The 25,368-nt window shown below is 42.3% G+C and overlaps 2 protein-coding genes across 6 annotated transcripts in view; both read right to left on the bottom strand.

Moving 5' to 3' along the window:
• Nucleotides 1–832: 832 nt before the first annotated feature.
• Nucleotides 833–4,896, bottom strand: prdm12b (PR domain containing 12b). Of its 3 annotated transcripts, none has more exons than XM_061261869.1 (6): nt 4,677–4,896; nt 2,578–2,768; nt 2,310–2,465; nt 1,977–2,088; nt 1,239–1,332; nt 833–1,205 (listed from the first exon to the last, which is right to left on the bottom strand). In XM_061261869.1, the coding sequence occupies exons 1-6, from the start codon at nt 4,894–4,896 to the stop codon at nt 833–835; spliced, it is 1,146 nt and encodes a 381-aa protein (XP_061117853.1). The 3 variants fall into 3 exon arrangements, with proteins under 3 accessions (XP_061117853.1, XP_061117855.1, XP_061117854.1); XM_061261871.1 differs by having other exon boundaries at nt 833–1,199; nt 1,242–1,293; XM_061261870.1 differs by having other exon boundaries at nt 833–1,293.
• A 17,534-nt stretch (nt 4,897–22,430) lies between these two features.
• Nucleotides 22,431–25,368, bottom strand: part of LOC133140257 (far upstream element-binding protein 3-like) — a 34,930-nt gene continuing 31,992 nt past the window's right edge. For 2 of the 3 annotated variants that reach the window (XM_061260025.1, XM_061260027.1), the window contains 2 exons: nt 24,868–24,998; nt 24,308–24,442 (listed from right to left, as the gene is read on the bottom strand). In XM_061260025.1, the coding sequence (XP_061116009.1) occupies nt 24,434–24,442; nt 24,868–24,998 (140 nt within the window). In that variant the 3' untranslated portion in view covers nt 24,308–24,433. Of the gene's footprint in view, nt 24,443–24,867; nt 24,999–25,368 lie in introns of all 3 variants that reach the window. The other variant, XM_061260026.1, reaches the window with a different exon arrangement.

The raw sequence follows: 25,368 nt of genomic DNA, 5'->3' as shown, positions 1-25,368 counted from the left end.
AGTTTGTGGGTTTTGTGTACCTGTGTTTGTGTGAGGCAGAAAGCGTACACGTGGTTGTGTGAATGAGACAGTAAGCCTGCATGTGGTTGTGTGAGTGAGGCTGTAAGCATAGGTGTGGTTTTGTGAATGAGATGGTAAGCGTGTGGTTGTGTGAATGAGACAGTAAGCGTGCGTGTGGTTGTGTGAATGAGACGGTAAGCGTGTGGTTGTGTGAATGAGACGGTAAGCATGTGGTTGTCTGAATGAGACGGTAAGCATGTGGTTGTGTGAATGAGACAGTAAGCGTGTGGTTGTGTGAATGAGACAGTAAGCATGTGGTTGTGTGAATGAGACAGTAAGCGTGTGGTTGTGTGAATGAGACAGTAAGCGTGTGGTTGTGTGAATGAGACAGTAAGAAGTGTGGTTGTGTGAATGAGACGATAAGTGTGCATGTGGTTGTGTGAATGAGACAGTAAGCGTGTGGTTGTGTGAATGAGACAGTAAGACTGCATGTGGTTGTGTAAATGAGACGGTAAGCGTGTGGTTGTGTGAATGAGACAGTAAGAAGTGTGGTTGTCTGAATGAGACGGTAAACATGTGGTTGTGTGAATGAGACGGTAAGCGTGTGTGTGGTTGTGTGAATGAGACGGTAAGCGTGTGGTTGTGTGAATGAGACAGTAAGCGTGTGGTTGTGTGAATGAGACAGTAAGCGTGTGGTTGTGTGAATGAGACAGTAAGCGTGTGGTTGTGTGAATGAGACGGTAAGTGTGGTTGTTTGTGCTGGAATGAGTGGCGGTTCCCCCCTCTCCTTCAGCTCCCCCCCCCCCCCGCCCCCCGCCGCCCCCCCCCAGCCTCACAGCACCATGGTGGGAATGTGGTGCACCAGGGAGGCGGGGTGCGGCACGGGGGTCATCTGAGGGGGGGGCGGCGAGTGCGTCTGCAGGGCCGCCACGGCAACGCCGCCGCTGGGCCGGTGCCGGGCGCTCTTCTGGTGCGCCCGCAGCCCGGCCAGCTGGGAGTACGCGCTCTGGCACACGTGGCACTTGTAGGGCCGCTCGCCCGTGTGCAGCCGCACGTGGTTGCGCAGCGTGGACGACTGGCTGAAGCGGCGGTTGCAGAAGCGGCAGACGAAGGGCTTGTCCAGCGTGTGGATGCGCATGTGGGAGCGCAGGTTGCTGCGCGAGTTGAAGCCGCGGTGGCAGATCACGCAGCGCATGCGGCTGGCGCTCGAGGAGGAGGAGGAGGAGGAGGAGGAGCACGACGAGGAGGACGAGGACGACGAGGACGACGACCCGTCGCACAGGTGGAATTCGTCTGCGCGGGGAGAGGAGGTGTACTTGTCAATGCATTGCTCTGTGTCGATTTTTGAGCCCTGACCTGCGACAAGGGGTCGTGACTGTTGGTAAATCTGACTGTCACTTTTTAAGGCCCATCCACACCAAGAACTATAACCATAACTATAACCATAATGGTGTGAGCATCCAGACTGATGAGCGATAATGTTCTGTTAATAGCCTCTGAAACGCTCTGAAAGTGCTCCTATCAATATTGTTTGTCGCAGTCGTGTTGTGGCATGGACCATTCCATTTTAATTCATTTTCAAAACAACATCTTTATAGTCATAGTTCTTGGTGTGTAGACTGCACACATGACACATTCGCACATGCAGCAGAATAGAAAAGTATTTCTCTCTTTTTCTCTTCGGCATCACTGCTGTAGGCCTATCACTTCCCAGCCCCCTTCAGGAGAACACTTTAAACACACCCAGATCTGCAGCCCACGCACTGCAGGGTTCAGGGCTGGGTAAAGATGAAATGGCCCACTGACCAAAGGCAACTGTCCTTTAAACAAACTACAGCCCGCCTGTAAGATATCTTCTGGGCTCATGTGGGCAATGAATGAACTAATGAACCCATTGTCACCCGAATGGGTCTGATTACAATCAACCCCTCCCTCCCTCCGCCCGCCCCTCCACTGCCCTCAGCAATGGGGCTCACCGGTTTTTTTTTTCTGCTGCTCTTCCTCTGTACCAGGGACCCCTGGAATCCCAAGGAAGGTATTATGGGAGTTTCCGTACCACACCAGTAGCTCCTGGTCAGGGGGAATAGTCTGTGGAAAATTATGAAAAATGAAAATCTCATTATGCATAATGTCAATTTAATGCAAACACAGCTATCTGTTGATCTAATCATCCCAACTGAACAGCATACATATGGGTGCCAGGCATGATGAGACCATGATTTGTTTTTCTTAAAACAAACGATACACAGTGTTATCGGGGGTCAGGTTATTAAAGTTTTAGGAATTAAAGCGATTTTAGACACACTCACCTCCACAGCCTTGTAGAAGATACTGCTGCCGATCTGCACAACCTCTAGGTTCTGCTCTTGCTCATTGCGCGCGCACTTGATGTAAGTCATCCAGCTGCGATGATCTTCCTGACTGGCATCGATGAAGTAGCGCACGGTCCCGTCCTCGTTAAACACCTGCGAACACGCAGAGCCAACGGAGTCACAGGTTGGTCTCGGGTTTGGCACGGGTGGCAATACTCTGTCTCCCACCACGCCAGTTCTTTGCGTGGTACCTGGCCTTCCTTACCTCCCACATGAGATTGTTGTTTTTGAAGAGGTCCACGTGCTCCGGTGAGATTACTCTGCCCGTGAATGGACCCATCTCCGTGCCAGCCTTGATCCACGTTTTGGAGAAAATCCCGAGTCCCTCCCCGGGGATGGAGCTCTGGGCGATGATAACTTCACTCGGCAGCACCAGGCTCGAGAGCTTCTGAACTTCTACAGAAAAGACGAGACGGCAAACAGGAAGAGGATTTAAGCAAAGCGTAGCAAGCAAGTAAGCACTGCACGTGCGCTGGCAGGGCTTCGCTAAAGGAGCCGGTTGAGGCTGGCTTGGATACGAACTATGGACATAAAATGAGTCGATTGAACAGAAAAGTGCGTTTCAAATATGTCTTTATTTATGATGGTTTAAGTCACAGGTTATTAATTTGTTATTCGTTACTCATTGATAATTATGTTTTCCTTTATGTTTCATAAGCCAATGTTAGACCGGTCATACATAAACAATAAAATTGCATTTGAACTATTCTATAAAGTTACTGAAGTAGGCAGCATAGTAGACGGATTATTAGTATTATGACAATTACATCTGACGGTAGCCTACATTCATATCACTTGTGTGTTACAGCTGAATTAATACTGAACATTTTAATGTGCGAGCTAGTTTATTGAACGGAAAAAATATAAATAGCTATCGAATTACAAATTATGCCAATTGAAACAGAGGCTGTAATAGCCAGTAACTGATAATCTGGAGAGAAGTGTTCTGATCCATTTTAATTCGTCCAGAATTGTATTTTTCTAACGGTATCTTAGATATATGCTGTAATTTAAGCGCTGTGCCCCTTTTCAACAAAACGCAAATGTCTTAAATGCCCGTTTATTTAATGTCAAAATCAAAGGAATTGTATTTGCGATGTGAAAAGACGTCCCAGATAGGGGTTAAATGGCTCCCTATTATTCAAATCCAGCAATTTGCCATGCTTTAGGTGTGATATACATTCATTAAACTCAACTGGAAAGAAACGGCTAATTCCAAATTCATTAGCCCTTTAAGAACTTTGTAGCAATAAATTTAGGGTGAATGAAATGAGGTCTTGTTTAAAAGGCCAAGGAATTTCTCTGACAAAAAAAAATGGAAAGGCGATTAGATGGTTGACACGGTGTGAATGGCAATAGAATTAGCCTTCACGGTGTATTAACGGAGGAACAGCAATCTTTTAAGGCGAGTGAAAGCGAAAAGTGCAGGCGCGCCATAGCTGCCAAAGCACGGGAAAAGAGACTGTCCGGAATTTGATGAATGGGGGATAAAACCCGGGACATCTTAAAGAATGGGAGCTTTTCTCTCTCTATAGTCCTCGGTTTAAGTGGAGACTTTCTCAGGTCAAGCGCAACGTTAACCAAATGAATTTAATACCCTTCTTCTTTAAGTCAGCAACAGTTACACGCCTAACAAGCTTCTAAATGCGAGGTCCCAATGCGCTAAATGGGTTAATGCGGTAAATGGGTGGAAATAAAAGAGGAAAGTGGGAAAGAAGTGGAGAACAGTAATGGGAAAGTCACGGGGACCTTGGGAAGAAATCTCAAACAGTGAATGTGCGCGAGTTTCTAGATTTTCGTTTATTTTGTCTGACAGTGGGAGTTGGTGAGACCTCAACGAAGTTTTACACCGTGCAGATTATATATTAAAAAAACACTCATTATTCAAAAGCTATTCTATGCACTTTTGGCACCCTGAAAATTACAATATTGAAAAAAAAGAATTCGAAGAAACGAAAGCCGTTCATTTAAAGCGAATGGTAGATTCGCTGTGAATTAAACTGATTTGAAAGCAGCATTTGCGTTGTTTTAAAGCAGCATGTTATCCTACGTTGAAACTATAATTTGTTCAACAAATGCACTGCCTATTTTATGATTTATACCCCGTAGCCTATATTAATTGTGTGCACATTAAACCACTTTTTTTTTTGTACGTACATGTTCGGCGTTTTATTAATTTTGTGTCATATTTACGCTGGCAATACGGACAACAAACAATAAACACGAAATGACAGGCAGTATACGCGTCCATAGAAGTATATCAACCGTGTCTACACGACAGGCAATCGAAGTCGCACAACTCACCTCCAGAGAAGGACTGCGCGAGGACCTCTGCAGTGAAGGCGGTTTTCGGACTGACGCTATTGGCCTTTTCCTCGAAGAGATGCTCCCCCAATACGTTCCTCCACCGACCGTAGAGGAAGCTGTGGAGAATGTCTGAGGTAATGATTTCAGACAGAGATAGACTCTGCTGTTTAAATCCAGACTTTAGTACCAAAGCTTCAGCGGGCAACACCGAACCCATTGTGCCACTAATTTCAGTCGTGTAACAGTAATTTTGGACTGAAAAAAAAGTAAATGCAAAATGACCCTTATCTGTCTATTAATATATCTATATAATTTGTTTTAAACAAATAGAAAATAAAGCAGTTTTGGAAATAAATAGAACGTATATCGATATATATTATCTGCTGCCAAATGGTATTCCTCCTTGGCAGACGACGGGATTGAAAATGGACCTCTTTTCAAAGTCTCGGTTCTCTTTATATGCGGCTGGTTTGACCCTCTCTAATTAGTTATTAATGACCCTCCCCTTGTGTTCTATAGACTTGTTCTACCAGAAAAAAGAGCCAAGCCTTTATTGAGTGGCCACTCCTTTGGGGACCGGCGGGTGTATGTGTGTGAGAGAGCGAAGGGCAGAGATAGAGAGAGAGAGTGTGTGTGTGTGTGTGTGTGTGTGTTGGGGGGGGGGGGGGGGGGGCAACAACAACCACCTTTCCTCAATAATAACAAGCCCCGTCTCACCACGCGTTCACCAGCGTGGCAACTCCACCCGCTGTTGCCTTGGTTGGTGAATCTAATACCTCCGTTCAGCGACTTAGTGCTTTTGGCAAAGGCAAAAGCCAAACTAACTAAAATCAAAACCAGCTCCCAGCATGAAAACAAACAAGCGAACTGCTGGATTAATTTAGAATTAACTTAGTGTATCACAGTTCATTTTGCAGGTGGTACGCAATACTATAGGCTGCATACTAGTCTGAAAACAAAACGCCACTCCATAATCTTAAAAAAAAAAAATCCAGTTACGAATATTTTACAGTTAGGCTATATAGACGTTAAGAGAGCTCAACAATTTGTTATTTTTAAATGAGTAAAACATCGATGTTTCAATTAGCGTGCCACATTAAGATTCATTTGAATAATATCAAATAACAAACAAGAAACAAGAAATAAATACATCATATTTGAAGTACAGATTTAGTAGAATATGGGTATAAATATATAATAATTAGGCTATATAATATAGAATTTATTTTGGCTTCAGTCACAGGTGATCTACTACAGTAGGCAACCGGAGCCTATATCATTGGGTCTAACTGTCTCACATTGCATTATGTTTTACAGGTCCGTGTGTAAACCGCAGGTAGGCTATACTTCCAGACCTTAACGATGAGTGGTTTATATGCTATGTTTGAATTAAGCAGTAGGCTAGAAAAATCTTTCATGTTCGAGAATGAGTACGGAATAATAAAGGACGTGCCTATATAATTATTAAATTGAGCGCACATAGGACGACATTGGGCATAGGTTAATTGCTTTGATTATTTTCCAGTTTCGAACAAAGCAATTGTTGCTCACCGAGGTAACACTGGGATCAAAAAGTCTTATACTAAACTCTACACGGTTTAAGATTTTAAAAAGTAATTTATTAAAGATATGACCAGCCGAACAGGAATAACCTAAATGACAAATAGGCTATCGTGCTATATAAAAGTTAAGCCCCGATGAACATAAAATAATATACATAAATATTACACTTTTTATCATTACGATTGCCCACAAAAATATTTTATCTGCAAAGTATATATTAAGATCTCAATTAATGTTATTAAAAAAGAAAAAAAGAAAACTATTGTTTAATATAGCTGCAAGATGCAAAACAATAGCAGTACTTTATCGCCGAGTTTTGATTCCGGTGTTATTTTTCCTGGCTACCATGCGGACGGGTTTTTTTTTTCCTTCTCTCTCTCTCTTTTTGTCGACAAAGAAAATAACCGTAATATTAATATAGTACTTGGTAATAATGGCGTCAATAAAAGATACGTTTTTAATGTTTAATGTATTGTTTCGGGGGCAGAGAAATATGTAAAGCCGACTTGGCAAGGTATGCCTATTCTATTCCACCTATTTTATGGCACTAAGCGGTTTAATATTCATGGATGTTAATATAAAGCCTTCGGTATTGTGACTGTGTTTAGAGGTGTATATGGCCTTTTCTTTCAAATGCCACAGTTCTTTCTGTTTTCCTCTCTCTTTCTGAATTGATGGACTGGGAGTAAATGGGCAGTTTCCCCCCTTTTCCAGCAGAGAGGACATCTTTATTCCGTCCCAGGCTCGCGGGTTCCCTATTCAAACCCGTCCGAAATAATGTCAGGCGAAAGAAAAGTGCTGCAAATCAATCTTTCATGGTGTTTTTGAGGGCAATTTGACATCCATGCACTTGCTCTTTTATTTGGATAACTACAAGGGGATGGTCCGAAAATCTGGACAAGGTTGGGGTCTGACGAACGGGGGACAAGGAATGAAACGAAAGGGAAGAATGGGGCTCGAAGTGAAACGGGTCGCATGGAACGCGCTGACGACGGAAGATGAAGGTGAGTGACAGGGCACGAAAAAAGATTACAGCCCAACAGCTGCTTTTGGGGCGCTCGGGCTCCCCCCTCCTCCATTTTTCCTTTTTCAGAGGATTTTTTCTTCCCTTCCTTGAATAGGATTTGCACACATTGAGATTGATTTATATTTATTGCAGTTAAACATTTATTGCACTCAAAGACGTTTCAACTTCGAAAAAGTAAGAGACAGAAAGGGTGGACGAATGAGGGGGGGGGGGGTGTTCTTTCTTTATTAAATAGGTATTAAATAAGCCAGAATGCATGCACATGCACAGAAAAAACAGTGAACAAGTTTAATTTGATGTGCTTTAAGGTAATTAACCCATTTCGCTCGAGATGCTTTGGGGTTCCACAGGCCGAGAAATAAAAAAAAATCGGAATAAATGTTCACTTTTGAGTCCGTGTTAATTCATAGACTATGGAAGATCTCAGATCGAAGTCCACAATTTTTCATTCTTGCAAAATGTTTTATTTGTGTCTAAACTACTGTTTCATTAAAACAAAAAAGATATAGCAAATGGCAAAACGGTAATATACTTCAAAGCCAATCTGAAAGATGCTATATTTGCACGTTCTTCGAGAAGTACATTCTGCATTACAGCAGGCTGTTGGCTATTCCGATTTAATATGGGGTTTCGTGAAAAGGGGGAAAGTGAGCGCTCAGAATGAAAATTATTAATCTCAAATTTAATCTGTTTTGACTGAAGCGCTAACTCTGGGGTACAGCTCCGTCCCTTGAACTCTGACCACTAAAGCGATATTATCCCAAGAAGAGCGAATCTATTTGCCCGTTTTACTGCTTCTGTATTCGCAACAGCTGGGATATTAAGTCTGGAAGTGTCGAATAATGTCCGAAATAAAAAATAATCATACGTTGCATCATATCAGGAAAGTATCAATTTTCAAAATTCCTTAAAATGTAACTTCCACTAAACTTGTGTCATCTGAACAAGCAGTTGAAGCTGTAAACATATGTTGGCGATTGCCTTTTACCTACATTTGTATAAATAATAAAACAGTAAAACAATAAAGTCGTAAATTGTAGAATAGGTTAGTCCTAGAAATATCTTGTTTAGATGCGCTGTACCAAGAAAGATGGACCGATCACAAGAAAAACCGAGTCCCACCAGGAGATCAATTTCAATTAACGACAATATACACTACATAAAAGATGAAGTACAACTTAGAATGTGCAAAAATAGAGGTAATAGTAACAAAATGAAAAGTTACCCAAGTGCGTAATTTATTTAACATTCATGGCTTTCTCCTCCTTTCCAGCGTGGTTCAGTTGCACAAAGAAGCAAGCTGTTTCGGGACCCTTTATAATAGGAGAAAGGAGACAAGAATCCCGGAATAATAGAGATCTGCAAATGTTTTTCAATAGATTTGACTCAATGAACAGTGGATTTTTCCAGGGTAAGAAAATAGGGGAGTTTGGCTGGAAAGCCGCGGCCGAATTTAATGGGGGCGAGGGAGAGAGAGATGGGGTTTTTTATTTGGTATAGGATAAAATTTAATTAGCTTAGTACAGCCCTTGAGAGACAAAAGGAACTCAATATGTACCCAATCTGAATCTCTTTGGGGAAACAGACTGCTGGAAGTCAAAAGAAATGCGAGGAGAAAGGCAAGCTTTTTCAACAGGGGGCAGAGAGAAAGAGGAGGATCGAGGGAGACGGCAGGTGACTGGCACGCGTAAAAACAAGGGGGACACTTTTGGCACAAGGCTGATTATTTGAAAGAGAAAGCAGGGGAGACAAAATAGACGTTTCTCCAGGTTTTGCCCACTTAGACCAGCTGAAGACGACGGGATGAAAGGACGGAAAGGGCTAGGAGAGGGTTCTAAAGCAAACAGAAGCCATTAAAACGCCGTTTGGGAAGGGTGCAACACCAGGGAAGTGGTTATGGGAATGTGCCCAAATGGTGGACTAGAAAGTGCATGAAAAAACCCTCCAATTTTGTCAACCATCTATACATATTCATAGTCTGCATGCATACAATTCTAAGCCTAGCACCAACTCATTGAGCATTATTTCCTATAATTCACGTATATGGAAGGAGCAGGGTACATCTGCAGTTTCAAAACGAGCGGTTTGCATCTTTTCAGGTTCGACATTTTGGTGTTACGTGAAAAACGTCGTTGATCACAAAATCTTTGGTATAGTTTTAAAAAAAAGATATAAAATCTCTTCTCTTCTCTTATAAGTGATTTCCAAATCAAACACTTTCTGGGGAAAAAGACCACAGCTGAACCAAATGCGAAGTAGTACGTATAAGAGCACAGCACGTGAGAATATGAACGTCAAGTGCTAACCGTTAGAGAATATATTAGTTACCCTTTTAGGAATTTATTAATCATCTTCAATTCAAATTGCGCATGTAGTGGGTTTATATTAAGATGAAATACTTAGTGGTTAAAATCCATAATGGTGAAAAGGCTCAGCAACAAACGCAACATCAAATAAGTTGGAAATAAACATAAAGGCATATGATTAAGAGCGCCTTGAAAGGATGGAAATGTTTAGACACATTTTATTCTGCAACGTACTTTAAATCGGGCATGACTGTTACTAAAGCCTCATTTGGTTAGATTAAATAAGAGTTTCCCCATAAACGCGCCGGATTTCAAGAAGGTCAGATCCCACAGAGGCAAAGCGCAGTTTTCTCTCGAGTGTGAATTTAATTTAATTTTTTACAGCATATGACTGGACCCTAGTGTGTAAAACAAGAACCGTCGGGAGTAAAGAAAACAAAGCCAACTTGGATTTTGAAGGATCCGTGTTCATGAATGACACGGTTAACAGCGGGGCAACCTTGTCCCGGTCTCTTCCACAGTTTCACATGTGATGGATGTCTGACAGTAGAAATACATATTCATATTTATACACTTTACTGTCCCTATGAATGAGTAAGCAGTCAACACACGCGCGCGCGCACGCACACACGTGCTTACATGCAAACATACGGTTATTTGCGTTGTCTCAATGTATGACACATTTTAAAATTAAAATGGTATTAAGAAATGCCACACTCTTTAGCAGTGAAGTTCCACCTTTGACGGATAGATGGCAGGATGAAGGTGTGTTTGGCGAAGACGTGTCTCACCTGTTTCACCGCAAAGTGTGATAATCGGCTCACTTTATCCTCGTTTGGTTGAAAATAAGTCAATTTAATGAACGTATTTTCTTTTAAAAAAATTGTTTTAATTTAATATCTACGTTATTGGAGCGTCTAACATAATTACGTTTTAATCAACAACAAAAAAAGTTGCCTATTATCGACAAGATGCCACAATTCGCGCCTTGAAATGAAATGAACTTCAGCATCAATCAAACAGCAATCAAAGAACATATCGCGAACTGAAATTTTCCTTTCGTCGAGATCAATTCTTTATATAATAATTAATCCAGTAATTTTGCACTCCGTGATCGCTGCTATAGGGATTGCAATTTGATTCTATTAGCTGTTCTCCTTCACTACGCTACTTGGGCGTCATATTAGGTTCGCAGAATGTTTTACAGAATGACACTGTTCCGATTGTCATGGCACACATGATCATGCGTCAGTATTGCTGTGCATCAGGCTTTATTAAACACACTGCTCTGTGAATCGCTCTGGGTAAGGGTGTCTTTACATGTGAACGAGGGGTGGTGCGCACAGTTGCACTTCATTTCGGTGGATAGTTAGGAGGGGGGTCGTTTGTTTGTGTGTGGGTGTGTGTGTGCGTGCGTGTGTGTGTGAAATCCAATGGACATCATTAACATGCACCCGTTGTTTCAGGCCAATCATTTTCTAATGATACTCACAATTTAATGAAGTATTGATTTAGATGTTATCCTATTATTTTGTGAATGAATGTGTGTAGATGGCATGTGGAAACTGCTGCCAAATTCACAAAATATTCAGCCATGTTAACAGACAAAGACCTGCACCCCAACACACACACACACACACACACACACACACACACACACACACACACACACACACACACACACACACACACACACACACACACACACACACACACACACACACACACACACACACACACACTTTTTCACCAATAGGAAAAATTGAATGGGTTTAGGGGGGCTGGTTTACCAGGACCTCAGAAGTGCACTTTAGGTCATTAAAAAGAGATTAAAGTGGATATCACAGCAGTTATCCACAGATCATACACTTACCAGCTGGAAGGGAGAAAGACTGGGTGCAGTGTGCCAGCATGGGGATCACCATGACAGGGCAGTGGGACTGCGCATCAAAGTGGCCCGCAGGAACAGGGGTCAGATAGCGGGGACAGGGGTTTGAAGACAGGGAAGTAAACCTAAAAGGAGAGCGCTATCTAAACCCTCATTTCTTTTTTTCGGGTTACGCGGCGAGTGGAGCCAAAGATGTGCATTAGCAGACTGAGTCAATGAGTGAGCCAGGAAAACAAAATCCTACTGCGGTGCATAGCATAGCAACAGCCTACCTCATTATGCTCAGTCAAAGGCATACCGTTTGGGCTTTTAAAGTCAAAATGTTTTCTAATGCACGCTTGTTCACGGCACAGTGAACACAGGAGGTTGATGGCGACATCCCAGTCGCGCCATTCTGTTAGACATCCAGGTATCCGCACCGATCCACGGGCCTCGCTCTAGGCACGCCCCCGGCCCAATTACGAGCCGCCCCGCGGCCTGTTCCCGCTCACCTCTGCTGTTCTTTAAACGTCTTCCGATGCCTCCAGCCTCCAGACACCTTTGTTCTTTTCACCTGTAGGGCAAAAGCGCATCCTTTAACTGCAGCAGGTCCCGGCGGGGCCTCCCCCTTTTGAACGGGCCTTTTGGCGGTTCCGCCCTGAGGAACGTGTAATTAGCGCACGCGGCCATGAGGAAGGCCTTTACAGAGATGTGGAAGCCCGAAGCCACAAGAGCTTTAGCCGGAGCAGGAGGAGTGTCATGACCTGGGTCAAGTACATAATTGTTTTGGATTCAAATCCTTTTCTACGATTTCGTGAGCTCGTCTGGTGTACAGGAACCTATGAGCCCCGCCTTCTGATTGCACCAGGCGAGATCAATCGGGCACAGAGAAGTATTTTGAATCCGAAACAATTACGATTTTGACGCACGTCTGGAGTGGGCAGCCGGGAGCTCTTGTCCACAGGAACCCAAGTGGATGAAGAAAGCTATTATCTTTCCCATACAGCAATTGCTCAGAGACGGCTCGGCTTTTCCGACGGACATTCCTTCTGATCCTGCGTGACGACGGAGGACAACAGAAGGCGGACAGCGGCAGAGGCGTATTGTTCACTTTTCCTTTTTCATTTTCACATCTCCACGTTCGCTTTTCATCCCCGGCACTTTACCGCAATTCCGAGTCACCCCCGACTCTAAGGTCTCGCTCATTTTTCTATACTCTGTTACAAACACGTGCATAAATAACCCCCACCACCCCAGGCTCCTGACTGTGTTTAAAAATACACACCCTTCTACCTGGCTGGCAGTCTGAGACAGGTGAAGACAGTCTTTCCTGTACCCCCTATCCCTCCATCCCTCGTTCCCCCTCTCAGCCCCAGTGCTTACACAGGCTAATTAAAACCTATCATGAAGGTTTAATGGTGTTTCACTAATTGATATGGTTAGTAAATAGGGCTCTAATGAGGCTCATTGAGTGGTTGCACTGCATCTCATTATTTCTGACTAGCAGAGCCCCCCCCCCAGCCCAGGGACTGCGTAGCCGATGCCAAAGGGGGTAAATGCTCTGAATAAATGATTCTTTAAAGTGGAATCAGTGAAGCCGCGTGAGCGATTTGTCACAGAGCATATACGGCGGCAGCCTTGTGGCACGCGGGGGCCTGCGGGCCACCAGACCTGTGCTCTGTGCATTACTGTGCTCTGTGCATTACTGAGCTCTGTGCATTACTGAGCTCTGTGCATTACAGTGCTCTGTGCATTACTGTGCTCTGTGCATTACTGTGCTCTGTGCATTACTGTGCTCTGTGCATTACAGTGCTCTGTGCATTACTGAGCTCTGCATTACTGTGCTCTGTGCATTACTGAGCTCTGTGCATTACTGTGCCTGCATTACTGAGCCCTGCATTACTGTGCTCTGTGCATTACTGAGCTCTGTGCATTACTGTGCCTGCATTACTGTGCTCTGTGCATTACTGTGCTCTGTGCATTACTGAGCTCTGTGCATTACTGTGCCTGCATTACTGTGCTCTGTGCATTACTGTGCTCTGTGCATTACTGAGCTCTGTGCATTACTGTGCCTGCATTACTGTGCTCTGTGCATGACTGTGCTCTGTGCATGACTGTGCTCTGTGCATTACTGTGCTCTGTGCATTACTGTGCCTGCATTACTGTGCTCTGTGCATTACTGAGCTCTGTGCATTACTGTGCTCTGTGCATTACTGTGCCTGCATTACTGTGCTCTGTGCATTACTGTGCTCTGCATTACTGTGCTCTGTGCATTACTGTGCTCTGCATTACTGTGCTCTGTGCATTACTGTGCCTGCATTACTGTGCTCTGTGCATTACTGAGCTCTGTGCATTACTGTGCTCTGTGCATTACTGAGCTCTGTGCATTACTGTGCTCTGTGCATTACTGTGCTCTGTGCATTACTGAGCTCTGTGCATTACTGTGCTCTGTGCATTACTGAGCTCTGTGCATTACTGTGCTCTGTGCATTACTGTGCTCTGTGCATTACTGTGCCTGCATTACTGTGCTCTGTGCATTACTGTGCTCTGCATTACTGTGCTCTGTGCGTTACTGTGCTCTGCATTACTGTACTGTGTATTACTGTGCCTGCATTACTGTGCTCTGTGCATTACTGTGCTCTGCATTACTGTGCTCTGTGCATTACTGAGCTCTGTGCATTACTGTGCCCTGTGCATTACTGTGCTCTGTGCATTACTGAGCTCTGTGCATTACTGTGCTCTGTGCATTACTGTGCCTGCATTACTGTGCTCTGTGCATTACTGTGCTCTGCATTACTGTGCTCTGTGCGTTACTGTGCTCTGCATTACTGTACTGTGTATTACTGTGCCTGCATTACTGTGCTCTGTGCATTACTGTGCTCTGCATTACTGTGCTCTGTGCATTACTGAGCTCTGTGCATTACTGTGCTCTGCATTACTGTGCCTGCATTACTGTGCTCTGTGCATTACTGAGCTCTGTGCATTACTGTGCTCTGTGCATTACAGGATAACTCCACTAATTATAAGTGAGATAGGAAACAGAAAATGACACAGGTATTTGAATGATCTTTTGAAGTGGTGGTTTATGTCTACTCTTGGTTTTGTACTACTTTGTTTTTAGGTGTTACATGCAGTATAACATTTCATTAGGTCTTTCATATGAACAGTAATGGGACTTAAATCTACATTTAACAGAAAGTAGATCATTGGTTCAGAATGAGTTTCCCAAATCAAAAATCACCCCCACCTTCCTCCCAACACAGCCAAATACCTGTGTAAATACTTGTCATATTCTCAAAAGCAAGGCAATACAAGGCACTTCACACACAGTGAAATGTTCAGTATTAAATCATATATTGCATATTTACTCTGTTAGAGTTGACTAAACACTGGACATTTTACCGTCTACGTAGATGGTGGATTTTTGGATTTTATCTGAGCAGTGAATAAAATCACCCATGGGAATATCATATGAAAAAATGAAACAGGGGGATTAAACACACACACACACACACACACACCCACCCAGCCAGCCACACACACACACACACACACACACACACACACACACACACACACCGACACACAGAAACAAGTGGCGGATTTGAAAACAGCTGCAGTTGGGAACGGCGGGAGGCAGCGCGGAGTGCTGTGGAGAGCTTGCGGGCGGCCGCTGCCCCTCCCTGCGAACGTAAATATTTTAAATGACAATGCTCAATAATGTCGGATTTGCCAAAATCCTCCCGATGGGATTTCACGGGGAGAGGAGCAGAGGAGGAGGAAACAGGAGTGCTGTTGAGAAAACTCCTGAATTCTCGACGGGGGGGGCAGGAGAAGGAGAAGAAGAAAAAAAATATACCCGAGAACAAGACAATCCGCACTGTCACTGATAATATGGGATTTCATTGAAATATTACAGGGGGGCTACTCACCATCCTTTTAGACGTAGCCTTCGGAGGAGCGCTGGCTGAATGGTCCTGTTTTCGACAGGCCGGCGGAGAGCTGACGGGGCGTCCCAGACTGCCTGGGGCTGCTCTCTGGTCAGTTTTCTGGGACGGCGCCGGCGTCGGTGTTGTTAAGGGGTTTAGAGAAGGCACTGACTGTGGAAGCGGTGTGCGCATTCCAGCCATTGTGATTTCACAGCCTGGCTTCACGTGTCCTGGATGAAACGCTGCCTTCCCGTCCGTGCATGCCAGAGTGACCAGATTACTAGAGCAGGTTTAAAAACCTGCACACACACACACACACACAAAAAAAAAAATATAGCTAATAAAGGAAGGTGACATCACAGTAGGAGGGGGGTGGGGTGGGGCGGGGGGGGGGGGGGGGGGGGAATTAATTCATTTCTAGGATTTTAAAGCAAGGTGGCATTCCTTAGGAAACTAATGAAAACATTTAAGCAAACGACTCCAAAGTAGGAAGACAGGAAGCGTGTATTCCAAAGTGGCAAGTGGAAATAGCATTTTTACAGGCAGTGTAATCTGAAAATTGTACTGAGATCAGGCATTGCAATTTGCTCTGGTTTTGTGTGCTTCACTGGACAAATGCACCAAGCATTAGCTCCCATCAACGCTGGACATGGAAGAAACAAATATATTTTGCCCCTCCAAACCCACACAGATGCAGAAATGCACGTACAGTACCCTAATAATGTTTGGGACAAATATGGCACTTATTTATTTGCCTCTGTACTCTGTACAACTTGAGATTTTTAATAAAATATATTTTATTCTCTAACCATTTTATTCTTGTTTCTCAGTCTCATAATGGCTTCTTTGACTTTCCTTGTCACAACTTTGGTCCCTCATGTTGATAAACAGCAATAATAGTTCCCAAAGGTGATCGAAAGACTAGAGGAAAGACTAGGTACTGAGAGTTCTCTAATACCTGCATTTAAGAGGCAATTAAACATACCTGAGAAATGACTACCACCTGTGAACCCAAACATTATGGTGCCCTGGAATGGGGATCACAAATAAATGCTGCTGAAACTGAAATGTATAAAAATACCCTTGAATAACATCTGATAATGTCCACTTCAACCACATGTTAATTGATTCCAATTGTGGCAAATCAGAAACAAATCAGGATATACAGTGGGCTCCAGAATGATAGAACAGGTTATTGATAGATTTAAAAAAGTGCTGTAAACTAAAAAATGAGTAGTGCACTTTTTTAATGTTTCAATGGACTTAATGAATCGACTTACATTTCTCAAATAAAGAATGTATTTCCCCAAAAAAACTGGTTCCACAACAGGCACCCCTGGTTTAATACCTTGTACAAACACCAGTGGCAAAAATGAAAGCCATCTTTTCCTGTAATTTGTGATAAGGTTAGAGAACACATTTGGGGGGATTTTTGACCATTCCTCCATGCATAACTTTTCAGAATTATTGATATACTTTGGATACTCCCCTTTTCAGTTCAGACCACAGGTGGATTTGGGATTTTGGGAGACTGAGATGGCCATTGCAGAAGATTGTTTTTGTTTTTACTTAACTGTTTCTGCATGGATTGTGATGTATGCTTGGAGTCATAGTCCTGCTGGACAGTCTACCAATGACCAAGACTCAGCTTCCTAGCAGAGGCAAACAGATTTTCTAGTATTGTGTTGAATTCATTATGCCATTGATCTTAAATAGTCCCCCTGGACCATTGGCAGCAAAACAACCCCAAAAAATAATGACCCACCAACCACTTCAATTTTGCCACCAAACATGATGGTGTGTATGGCCAAAACATTACACTTTGGTCTCATCTGACCATAACACTCTCTTTCTGTCATAAAGCCAGTGAGTCGTGCCCAGGAAGGGCTGTCTTTGTGCCACACTTCCAAAGAGTTTGCTGGTATGGTGGTTCCACTTTATATTTTTTCTTTAGACTTGGTGACCCCAAGACCACAACTAATCTCTGCAATTCTTGAACTATTTGGGTTATTTATGGCTCCTCTTTCTGGCAAATTTGCTACTTTTCCATATGTGTTATGCCTTTGTGTTATTGCCCTTACAGTGCTAAGTGGTATGTTTAACCGTTTATGCCTTCCTTTGTACCCATTACCTGACTTGTGATGGTGAATTACCATCTGTGTCTTCTGAATTGACAGTTCTTTGGCTTTTCCCATACTGATGGTTGAAAAAGGGACCTAATATTACCTTCTATACTGTAGTGAAACACGAAGTGATGGAATGACAGAATATAGTTCCTTTAGACTAAAATAAAGAAAAATTGTATTGCCAATTTCAGGGTTGCCAATAATTTCAGAAAAAATTTGATTACTAAATAAAAACCATTGAAACATGAGAGTAAATATATTGAAATAGAAGTATATAACGTTCACGTATGTTTGAACATATACTATAGATCATTATCTATGTTGTATATTATATGCATCCTTTTTATTCCATTTTTATTAAGGGTGCCAATAATTATGTAGCCCATCGTAATTGGTCTTCGTCCCAAACATTATGGAGGGCACTGCAGCGGGCCATTTGTGCAAACGCTTCTGGGGTCGAGCCGCCATCAAAGAGAGAGCAATCGCTATGTTCCCCGGAGAGGCCGACAAGGCTCACCAGGGCAGGGCAAAAGAGCTTTCATTCCACCATCACCCCCCCCTCCTCCCCATGAATAGAGGATACAGAGAACCCCCGTGGCTTGTGGTGAATACTGAGGGGGGGGGGGCACAGGGCAGTGTCCTGACAGTGACTGACAGGCAGCACAATGGGATGGCCCAATTCCAATCTCTCTCCGGCCGACGGTCACCTGCGCAGGCTGCGGGTTGGTGGTGGTGGTGGTGGTGTGGGGGATAAGGGTGTGTCTGCATCACAGGAGCAAAACCATCCAAATCAGCTCAGAGTCACCCCCGCCACCCCCCGTCCACCATCAGAGTGGGTAAAACGGTGCGTCTGTAACCCCCGAATCCGGTCTCACACCCGAGGACCTTATTCACAGTCTTGATTTCCTGTTCCTGGTCCATCATTGCATCCAAGAAAGCTAAGCAGGGCAGTTCTAAATGAGCAAGAAAAATAAGGGTACGCACAACAATGGGGACTTCTACATACATTCCACCAGATAGCAGCCAGCTGGAGATGATTGGAGCTCCGCAGAACAGCATTATTTCAACGTCTATTAAAATGGCAGGAGCTGAAAAGTTAGATTTGTCTTTAAAAAAGCTTTAAAACTTTTTTTTTTTACCGTTTACGTAGATGGTGGATTTTATCTGAGCAGTGAATAAAATCACCCATGGGAATATCATATGAAAAAATTAAACAGGGGGATTAAACACACACACACACACACACACACACACACCCAGCCAGCCAGCCACACACACACAAACAGCATACACATGCAAAAAATAACTTTTGAATACTATTACATTTTGCTTGGAGGTTGGTTAGGCCTACAATTAGTTGTACTTGAGTTTCCAATTGTTGCTGAAGTATATTTACCATCAGCCAACATTGATACACAGTTGTAGTAAAGCCTTCCAGCTTTGACAGTTCTCTGATGCTTATGCAGTTTGTGTTCTTGTTATTTTCTTGTTAATTTGTCATTGCTGGTTTCAAACTTGCCTGGAACAGATTGCAAGTGCACATTGTCCCTACGTACAGCGAGGAAGAGGGTGAGGAAGGCATTAAAGAACCAAAGGATCACAGTTCAAGAAATGCAGAGATCAAGTTTCAAAAAGAGCCATAAGATGCCACCTCCATTTGGAAGGGTGGCAGAAAGACAGCCCTTACTGAGCACAAGAAACAAAACCAGGAGTCTGGAGTTGGAATTAGGACTGAAAGAGTGTTGTGGTCAGATGAGACCAAAATTTAACTTGTTGGCCACATACACCATCATGTCTGGGGTCAAAAGAGGAATGCATACATGGCAAAGCACTTCATACCTACTGTCAAATATGGAGGTGGCTCATTTATGTTTTGCTGCCGGTGGGCCTGGTACCCTATCTGAGATCAATGGCATTTTTTGTTTGGTATGGTAACGATTCATACTACCTTTTATTTTGCCAACCACGATTTATAAACAAAAAATGTGTGTGCTAAAGTTGTTCATTCATTGGACAGAAATGTGTAGCATTGAATAGGACAAACGGAAAAACACAACTTTTCCTTATCCCATAATGCACAGCGCAGCTCGCTACAGCAGCCAGTTTAACCCAAAATGCACGATGCTTCCTGTAATTGGGTCGGATCTGGGTGAGATCATGTTCTCACCACAAATGATCCGCTCTGGAGTTTGTTTGTAACCGGACCGAGACCACCGTCTCAACCGGGTCTGGTACGGTTGTTTTGATCCACACCAGGGTTCTACAGCTGTACTCCCACCGGCCCAAAAGAACCATGGTTCGTTTCAAAAGGACTAAACAAGGCAGGTGTGAAAGCACCCTTAATTAACAATGAATGAGACCAAACTATAGTATATGTTATCCCAAATGATATGCCCTCCGTCATTTGAGTTCACTTGACAAATATAATCTGAAGATACTGTATTTGTAAACCAACTTTTTCTATTTTGATTTTTACATTTAATTGGGTAGCTAGCAAGGCATTGGCTAACCATAGTATGGTTGCAAATATTTGATTTATAACTCAATGTTCACACCCTCTGCACTGTCCATTCACTGTACACGTGTGTGCAAATGTGCAAAATGCATTTCTCTTTTCTGTGAGCATCCTAACTGGAGATTAAATTTGATGTTTTAAATTGCCCACAAATATCCAACGCACAATGGGAGCATTCAGCAAAATAATGCTCTTAATCTTAAATTATTAAATTAGCCAAGGTAACTTTCCAAATAAATATCAAACCTGCAGGTCTCAAGCACATGTAGACAGGGTGGCTCCTCCAGGTGCTCAAGCAGCAAGCACTTACACTCCCCAAGTGCCCAATGTGGCCCTTTGATTGCATAAAAAACAAAACAACAAAAACAAAAACTGTAATTAATTTTATATAATTAAAAAGTTGCTGTCATTCAGCAAGAACTGGGTGTTGTAAAACATTTTTTTATAGGTTGGTGAGCCCCTCAAAAGGTCTCTGCACAGTCCCGGGTCTACTTTAAAATGCACAATAGAGCACCTGACCCTGTAGCAAGGACCAGGTGCACGCATCATAAAAATAATGATGCTTTCTTCCACCATTTTACAAAATATGTATGTTTTAGAGAAATGGGCTCACTTTTGACATGTTTAGAAAAAAAAATCAATAAACTGTCATATCTTAAATTAGCAGTCTTGCCCGCACGGACAGTAAACGCGGCAAGATACTCGCTGCACCAAGCCTTTCCCTGCTTGGTTTTAGTAATGGGAAGTCGCCAGGCGATGTCTGTACCGGAAGCCATGCAGATTTTTATTTTACACACGCAATTTCTATGTTATCCAAGAAAATAATGTAAACTTTTCTAAATCTCTTAAGGTTTGGATATTTCACTAATTACAAGTGAGTAATGTTTTTGTTTTAACATTATTTGCTGGCTATACTCAGCTGTTTGAATCTGGTAGCCTACCTGGCGCTGACCATGGTTTTGAAAGGACTTGGAAAGCTGTAGAGATAAACTGCAGACACGAACACCGATTTGGCTTACTGCGTAGAGACAACAGAAGCGAGGACCTAAGGGCAAAGATGTATTTTGCGAACATTTCAACAAAGTATAATTGGCAAAAAAAGAGATGTTCGGGCGCGCGAGGCTATTGTATGAGACCACCGTTACAAACCCATTTAATGTTCAGACAGTAGTCTCTAGCGACACAGACTAAAGAAAGACGAGTTCTCAGAAAATGCGCTTCTTCGTTCTGGCCGATATAGATGGTAATTTGTAAGTAACTACATTAAAAGACAACTTCGTGGCCAAGAGAAAAAGAAACCGCTCTTTAGACAGCTTCCCATTACCCGTAGACGGATTGGCGTACTAGACTACCGGCATTCCTTAATCGCTTGACGCAATTTCATCAACAAAATAGCCTATGGATGCAATACAAGACCTTGAAAGGGTAGCACACATACAAACGCACACACACGTACCTATAAAAACACTTAAAAACGCTAAAAGCAAAGGCCCCCACCCATTAAATACTTAAATCTTTAATATGCGGTCGGGCGCCTCGCGGATGGGAGACAATGCACACGGGCTGATCTGTATTTACAATTTCACTTAAGAGGACACTTCCTCTGCCGATATTGCTGCTTTTATGACTTCTGGCACCGTTTGCCTACACTCACTACTCAATTAGGGGGACACCTCCAGTTCATTACGGAATAATTACTCATTGGCTATTGATGCCAAATGCTGTTTTGGCACCAGCCGCTTTACGTCGATTAGAGCAACACAAGCACAATATTGTCGCTCCAGCAATTCCCACTCGGACTCGTTCCCCTCAGCTCTGTCCCAGTGTTCCTTTCCCTTCCTACCACTGACTTTTAAAATGCCCACTTAGAGCTCCCATTTCTCAACATTAATTTTCAGTGTCGGTCATTTGATGTGTAATTACCGGAAGGCTTTAAAGAGGCTGACGTCTTTTTTGAGTTCAGCAGACAAACGTGCACACGTGGGACCGTCTCATGAAGACGTAAGGGATGAAATAAAAGCAAAAGTGCGCGCGCACACACACACACACACACACACACACACACACACACACACACACACACAGAGCACAAACTCGCCTACTGGACTGTTTTAATGTTTCCAGTAGGCAACTGAACCAAAACATGTAGGCTATATATAAGCAAAGTATCAATCTGTATAAATAACATATGACCATGTAGGTATAAACTAAACAGACTGAAACATCAGGAAAGTAATATTGAGTCAAACGTGTTCGGTTCAAGGTGCTCAGTGGTGGCAGATCAAATATCAGGCTGGCCTGCAGCCGTACAGAGAAGCTGTCCTGCATAGCCATCCTAGGACAGCTTTTCACACTTTTGAAAAAGTGTATATATTTGTGGATGGACAAAAACACATCTTGCATAAAGATGACAATTCATTTTTCATTTGGAATTTAGGATTTTAATCTCATAATGAGGGTACACAGCAAAAAAAAAAAAAGAAATCTCGAGGGGTAAAAGAGAGATAAATCTATCAGACTTCAGACCGGTGCAGTTTTTTAAAACTTTATAATGTTACAAAAATAAAGATTCTTTACTTTTACCACAAAAGAGATTTGTGGTTAATTTATTACAGAGTGTGAAATGGCAAATAAAGAGTAAAAATTCACTAGAGAGAATATATACTTTCTATATATAACATATAAAACATTATATATAACATATATAACTTCTATATATTGTATATATAGATTGCCTGGTTTGTCCAATGACAGGGCTCCAAAAGGTAGATCTAGGTTTAAGAGAACTGCAAATAAAAGCGAACACTTTGAAATTGGAATGTGCTAAAAAAAAAAAAAAAAAAAAAAAAAAAAAAAAAAAACAATTGCCCCAAACATAAAACAGAAAACCCCCACTTCATTTCAACTGAAAAACAAATTACTCAACCTTTTTAATACATGGTTATCTGTACATATGAGGAAAAATAAAACACTAAAGTTTAACATTTTGAAATTATAATATCCCTTTTCATTAGGCAATGCAGTTAATAATACTATAATCATTTTGTAACTAATCAATCATACATATATTAGCTTACACATAATAGAAAGAAAAAAAACCAATCAATGAAAAAGTTATTATCATTTGCAAGAGTCCACAGTGTATACTGTCTGGGGTGGTGGGGAGCTTGGTGGTACCAAATAACAAACAACTTATCTTTCAATACTTAAAATATAAAAGCTACAATTAATTACACAGGATTGAATAAAGGCTTAGCAGTCTTGAACGGTCAAAATACAGAGCGCACATAAAAATCTCTTCTCAAAATTTTGCCTGCAGCAAAGATGCAACATCAGATTTCAAATTACACATTCACTATCGTTGAACATTTTTCAGTATGAAAACAGAAAACAGAACAGGGATAGTTTTCCTGTGAACATCAGATAATTACATATATTTTAAATAAACTATTTTGTCAAGTATCTGAACATACACATAGTTTAACAAGATAGCAAAGACATCAATTCACAATATGCAACACCCCCCCCCCCTTTCCCATATTAGATCACTGTAATAAAAAATAATTTTTCATTACATCTTCAATTGCCTAAAAAACATGATTTAAATCCAAGACCTACTGGTTAAACATTTGTCAAAATATTATAGAGTTCATCTTTGTTTCAAGAAAAGGAAATGGGATATTGCACCTCTTTAAACCAGAATACAATACAGTGACATTGAAATAGAATATTACACAGAACAGGAATTAAATTAGTAATTGACTGCCATTTGCTGAAAACCACTCCCGGTATTTTGTAACAAAATAATACCTTTCCCCGTAACATGATATCACAGTTTCATCTCACAGAATTAAAAAATGGTTTATGTAAAAATGAAAATAAGAAAGCACACATTACACATTTAAAACATTTTTCATTGACAAACAGAAAACCATTAAAAAAAAAAAAAAATACTCAAGACTGCTAAGCCCATAATCACGACTTTATTGCGACAGAACTACAAAAAATAGATCATATTGCATTTTGTTGAAATGTTACAACTCTGGGGTGTGTTTTGTAATTAATATAGATTAAAAAAAAAACAAAAAAAAAAGGAAAAAACAAAAACAAAAAACAAAAAGATTCTCTCATGCCCCAAGAAGTCCCAGAAAGTGTCCATTCAAATAGAAGGGTATTCACACTTTAGTAACAATTAAATGTTCCTGATTTAGAAATTCATCCTTTTCTTTTGAATTGTACAAGTAATTCTACAGCTAGTGTTTTGCACTAAGAAAAAAAAATTAAGTCTTCAAGACATTGCCGAATCTATAAACCTGTCATAAAAGGTTTGCTTCCATAGCCTCCCTCTATCTCTCTCTCTCTTGCTCTCTCTCTCTCTCTCTCTCTCTCAAAGATTCCAAAATCATCAAAGGACATCCATTCTAATGTTCCTGCAAGAAAGACACGGTGGACTAGTTAGAACTTCTGTGCTGAACATGTCCTTATTTGATTGTTTAAAACTGTGGTAAGAGTAATCTAAAGGGGGGGGGGGGATGAGGGGAGTCAATGTATCACGTATAGAAAAATCTGAGTTTTCATATTATGAAAACATTCCGTTTCCAGTGCATAGGGACAGGCTGTACAAAATATCTAAGATACCACAGGCACATTCAATCTGCCCTTCATTTCCAACGGTCAAAAGCCGAGGGAACGCACAGCCACGGGCTCCCAACAGCCCGGGACCTACCTCGCCCTTACCCAAAACAAGCAGCACTCCCTCTTCTCCTTTCCCCTCCCGTCCTGACACCCCCTACCAAACCGCCGCCTCGCTTCCCAATCTAGCGTGAGCGTGCGGGGAACGGCCGGAGGCCAGTACCTGAAGGCCAGGGGCCTGTGTCTGCTGTGTGCCCTGTCCGTAGTACGCCCCCTGCTGCCGGTAATACTCGGCCCAGGCCGCACTGTAGTCTGGAGGGGAGCTCTGCTGGGAGGCGGGCCCCGCAGCTTGGCCTTATGGGAAAAAAAAGGGAAAAAGAAAAAAAAACATTTCAATAGAGAAGCCAAAGTAAGGGGGTTATCAAACAGCAGAACATCAATTCAATTTAAAATTTGAACACACGTTAGAAAATAGGTTTTTCATCCACAGGTACGCATATCCCCGCCCACTCCCCCACCACCAGCTGTAGGAGGGACTTGGATTTGAAGCTAATGTTCATTGGAGATGATAAACATGGAGAGCCTTCGTATGGAGCGTGGAATCACAGTTGAGGCAAAAAAGCGAGCCCTTGCAGAATAAATAAACATTACATTTTAAAGCAAAAAAAATGAAAGAAATAAAAACCTGCAACGGCGGGCCAATTCAACATAAAACGGTCATTTA

The sequence above is a fragment of the Conger conger genome, chromosome 11 (assembly GCF_963514075.1).
Source record: "Conger conger chromosome 11, fConCon1.1, whole genome shotgun sequence".
NCBI classification, from domain to species: domain Eukaryota; kingdom Metazoa; phylum Chordata; class Actinopteri; order Anguilliformes; family Congridae; genus Conger; species Conger conger.
The sequence above is the reverse complement of the archived record's forward strand: the minus strand, read 5'-3'. Positions and strand labels throughout refer to the sequence as shown.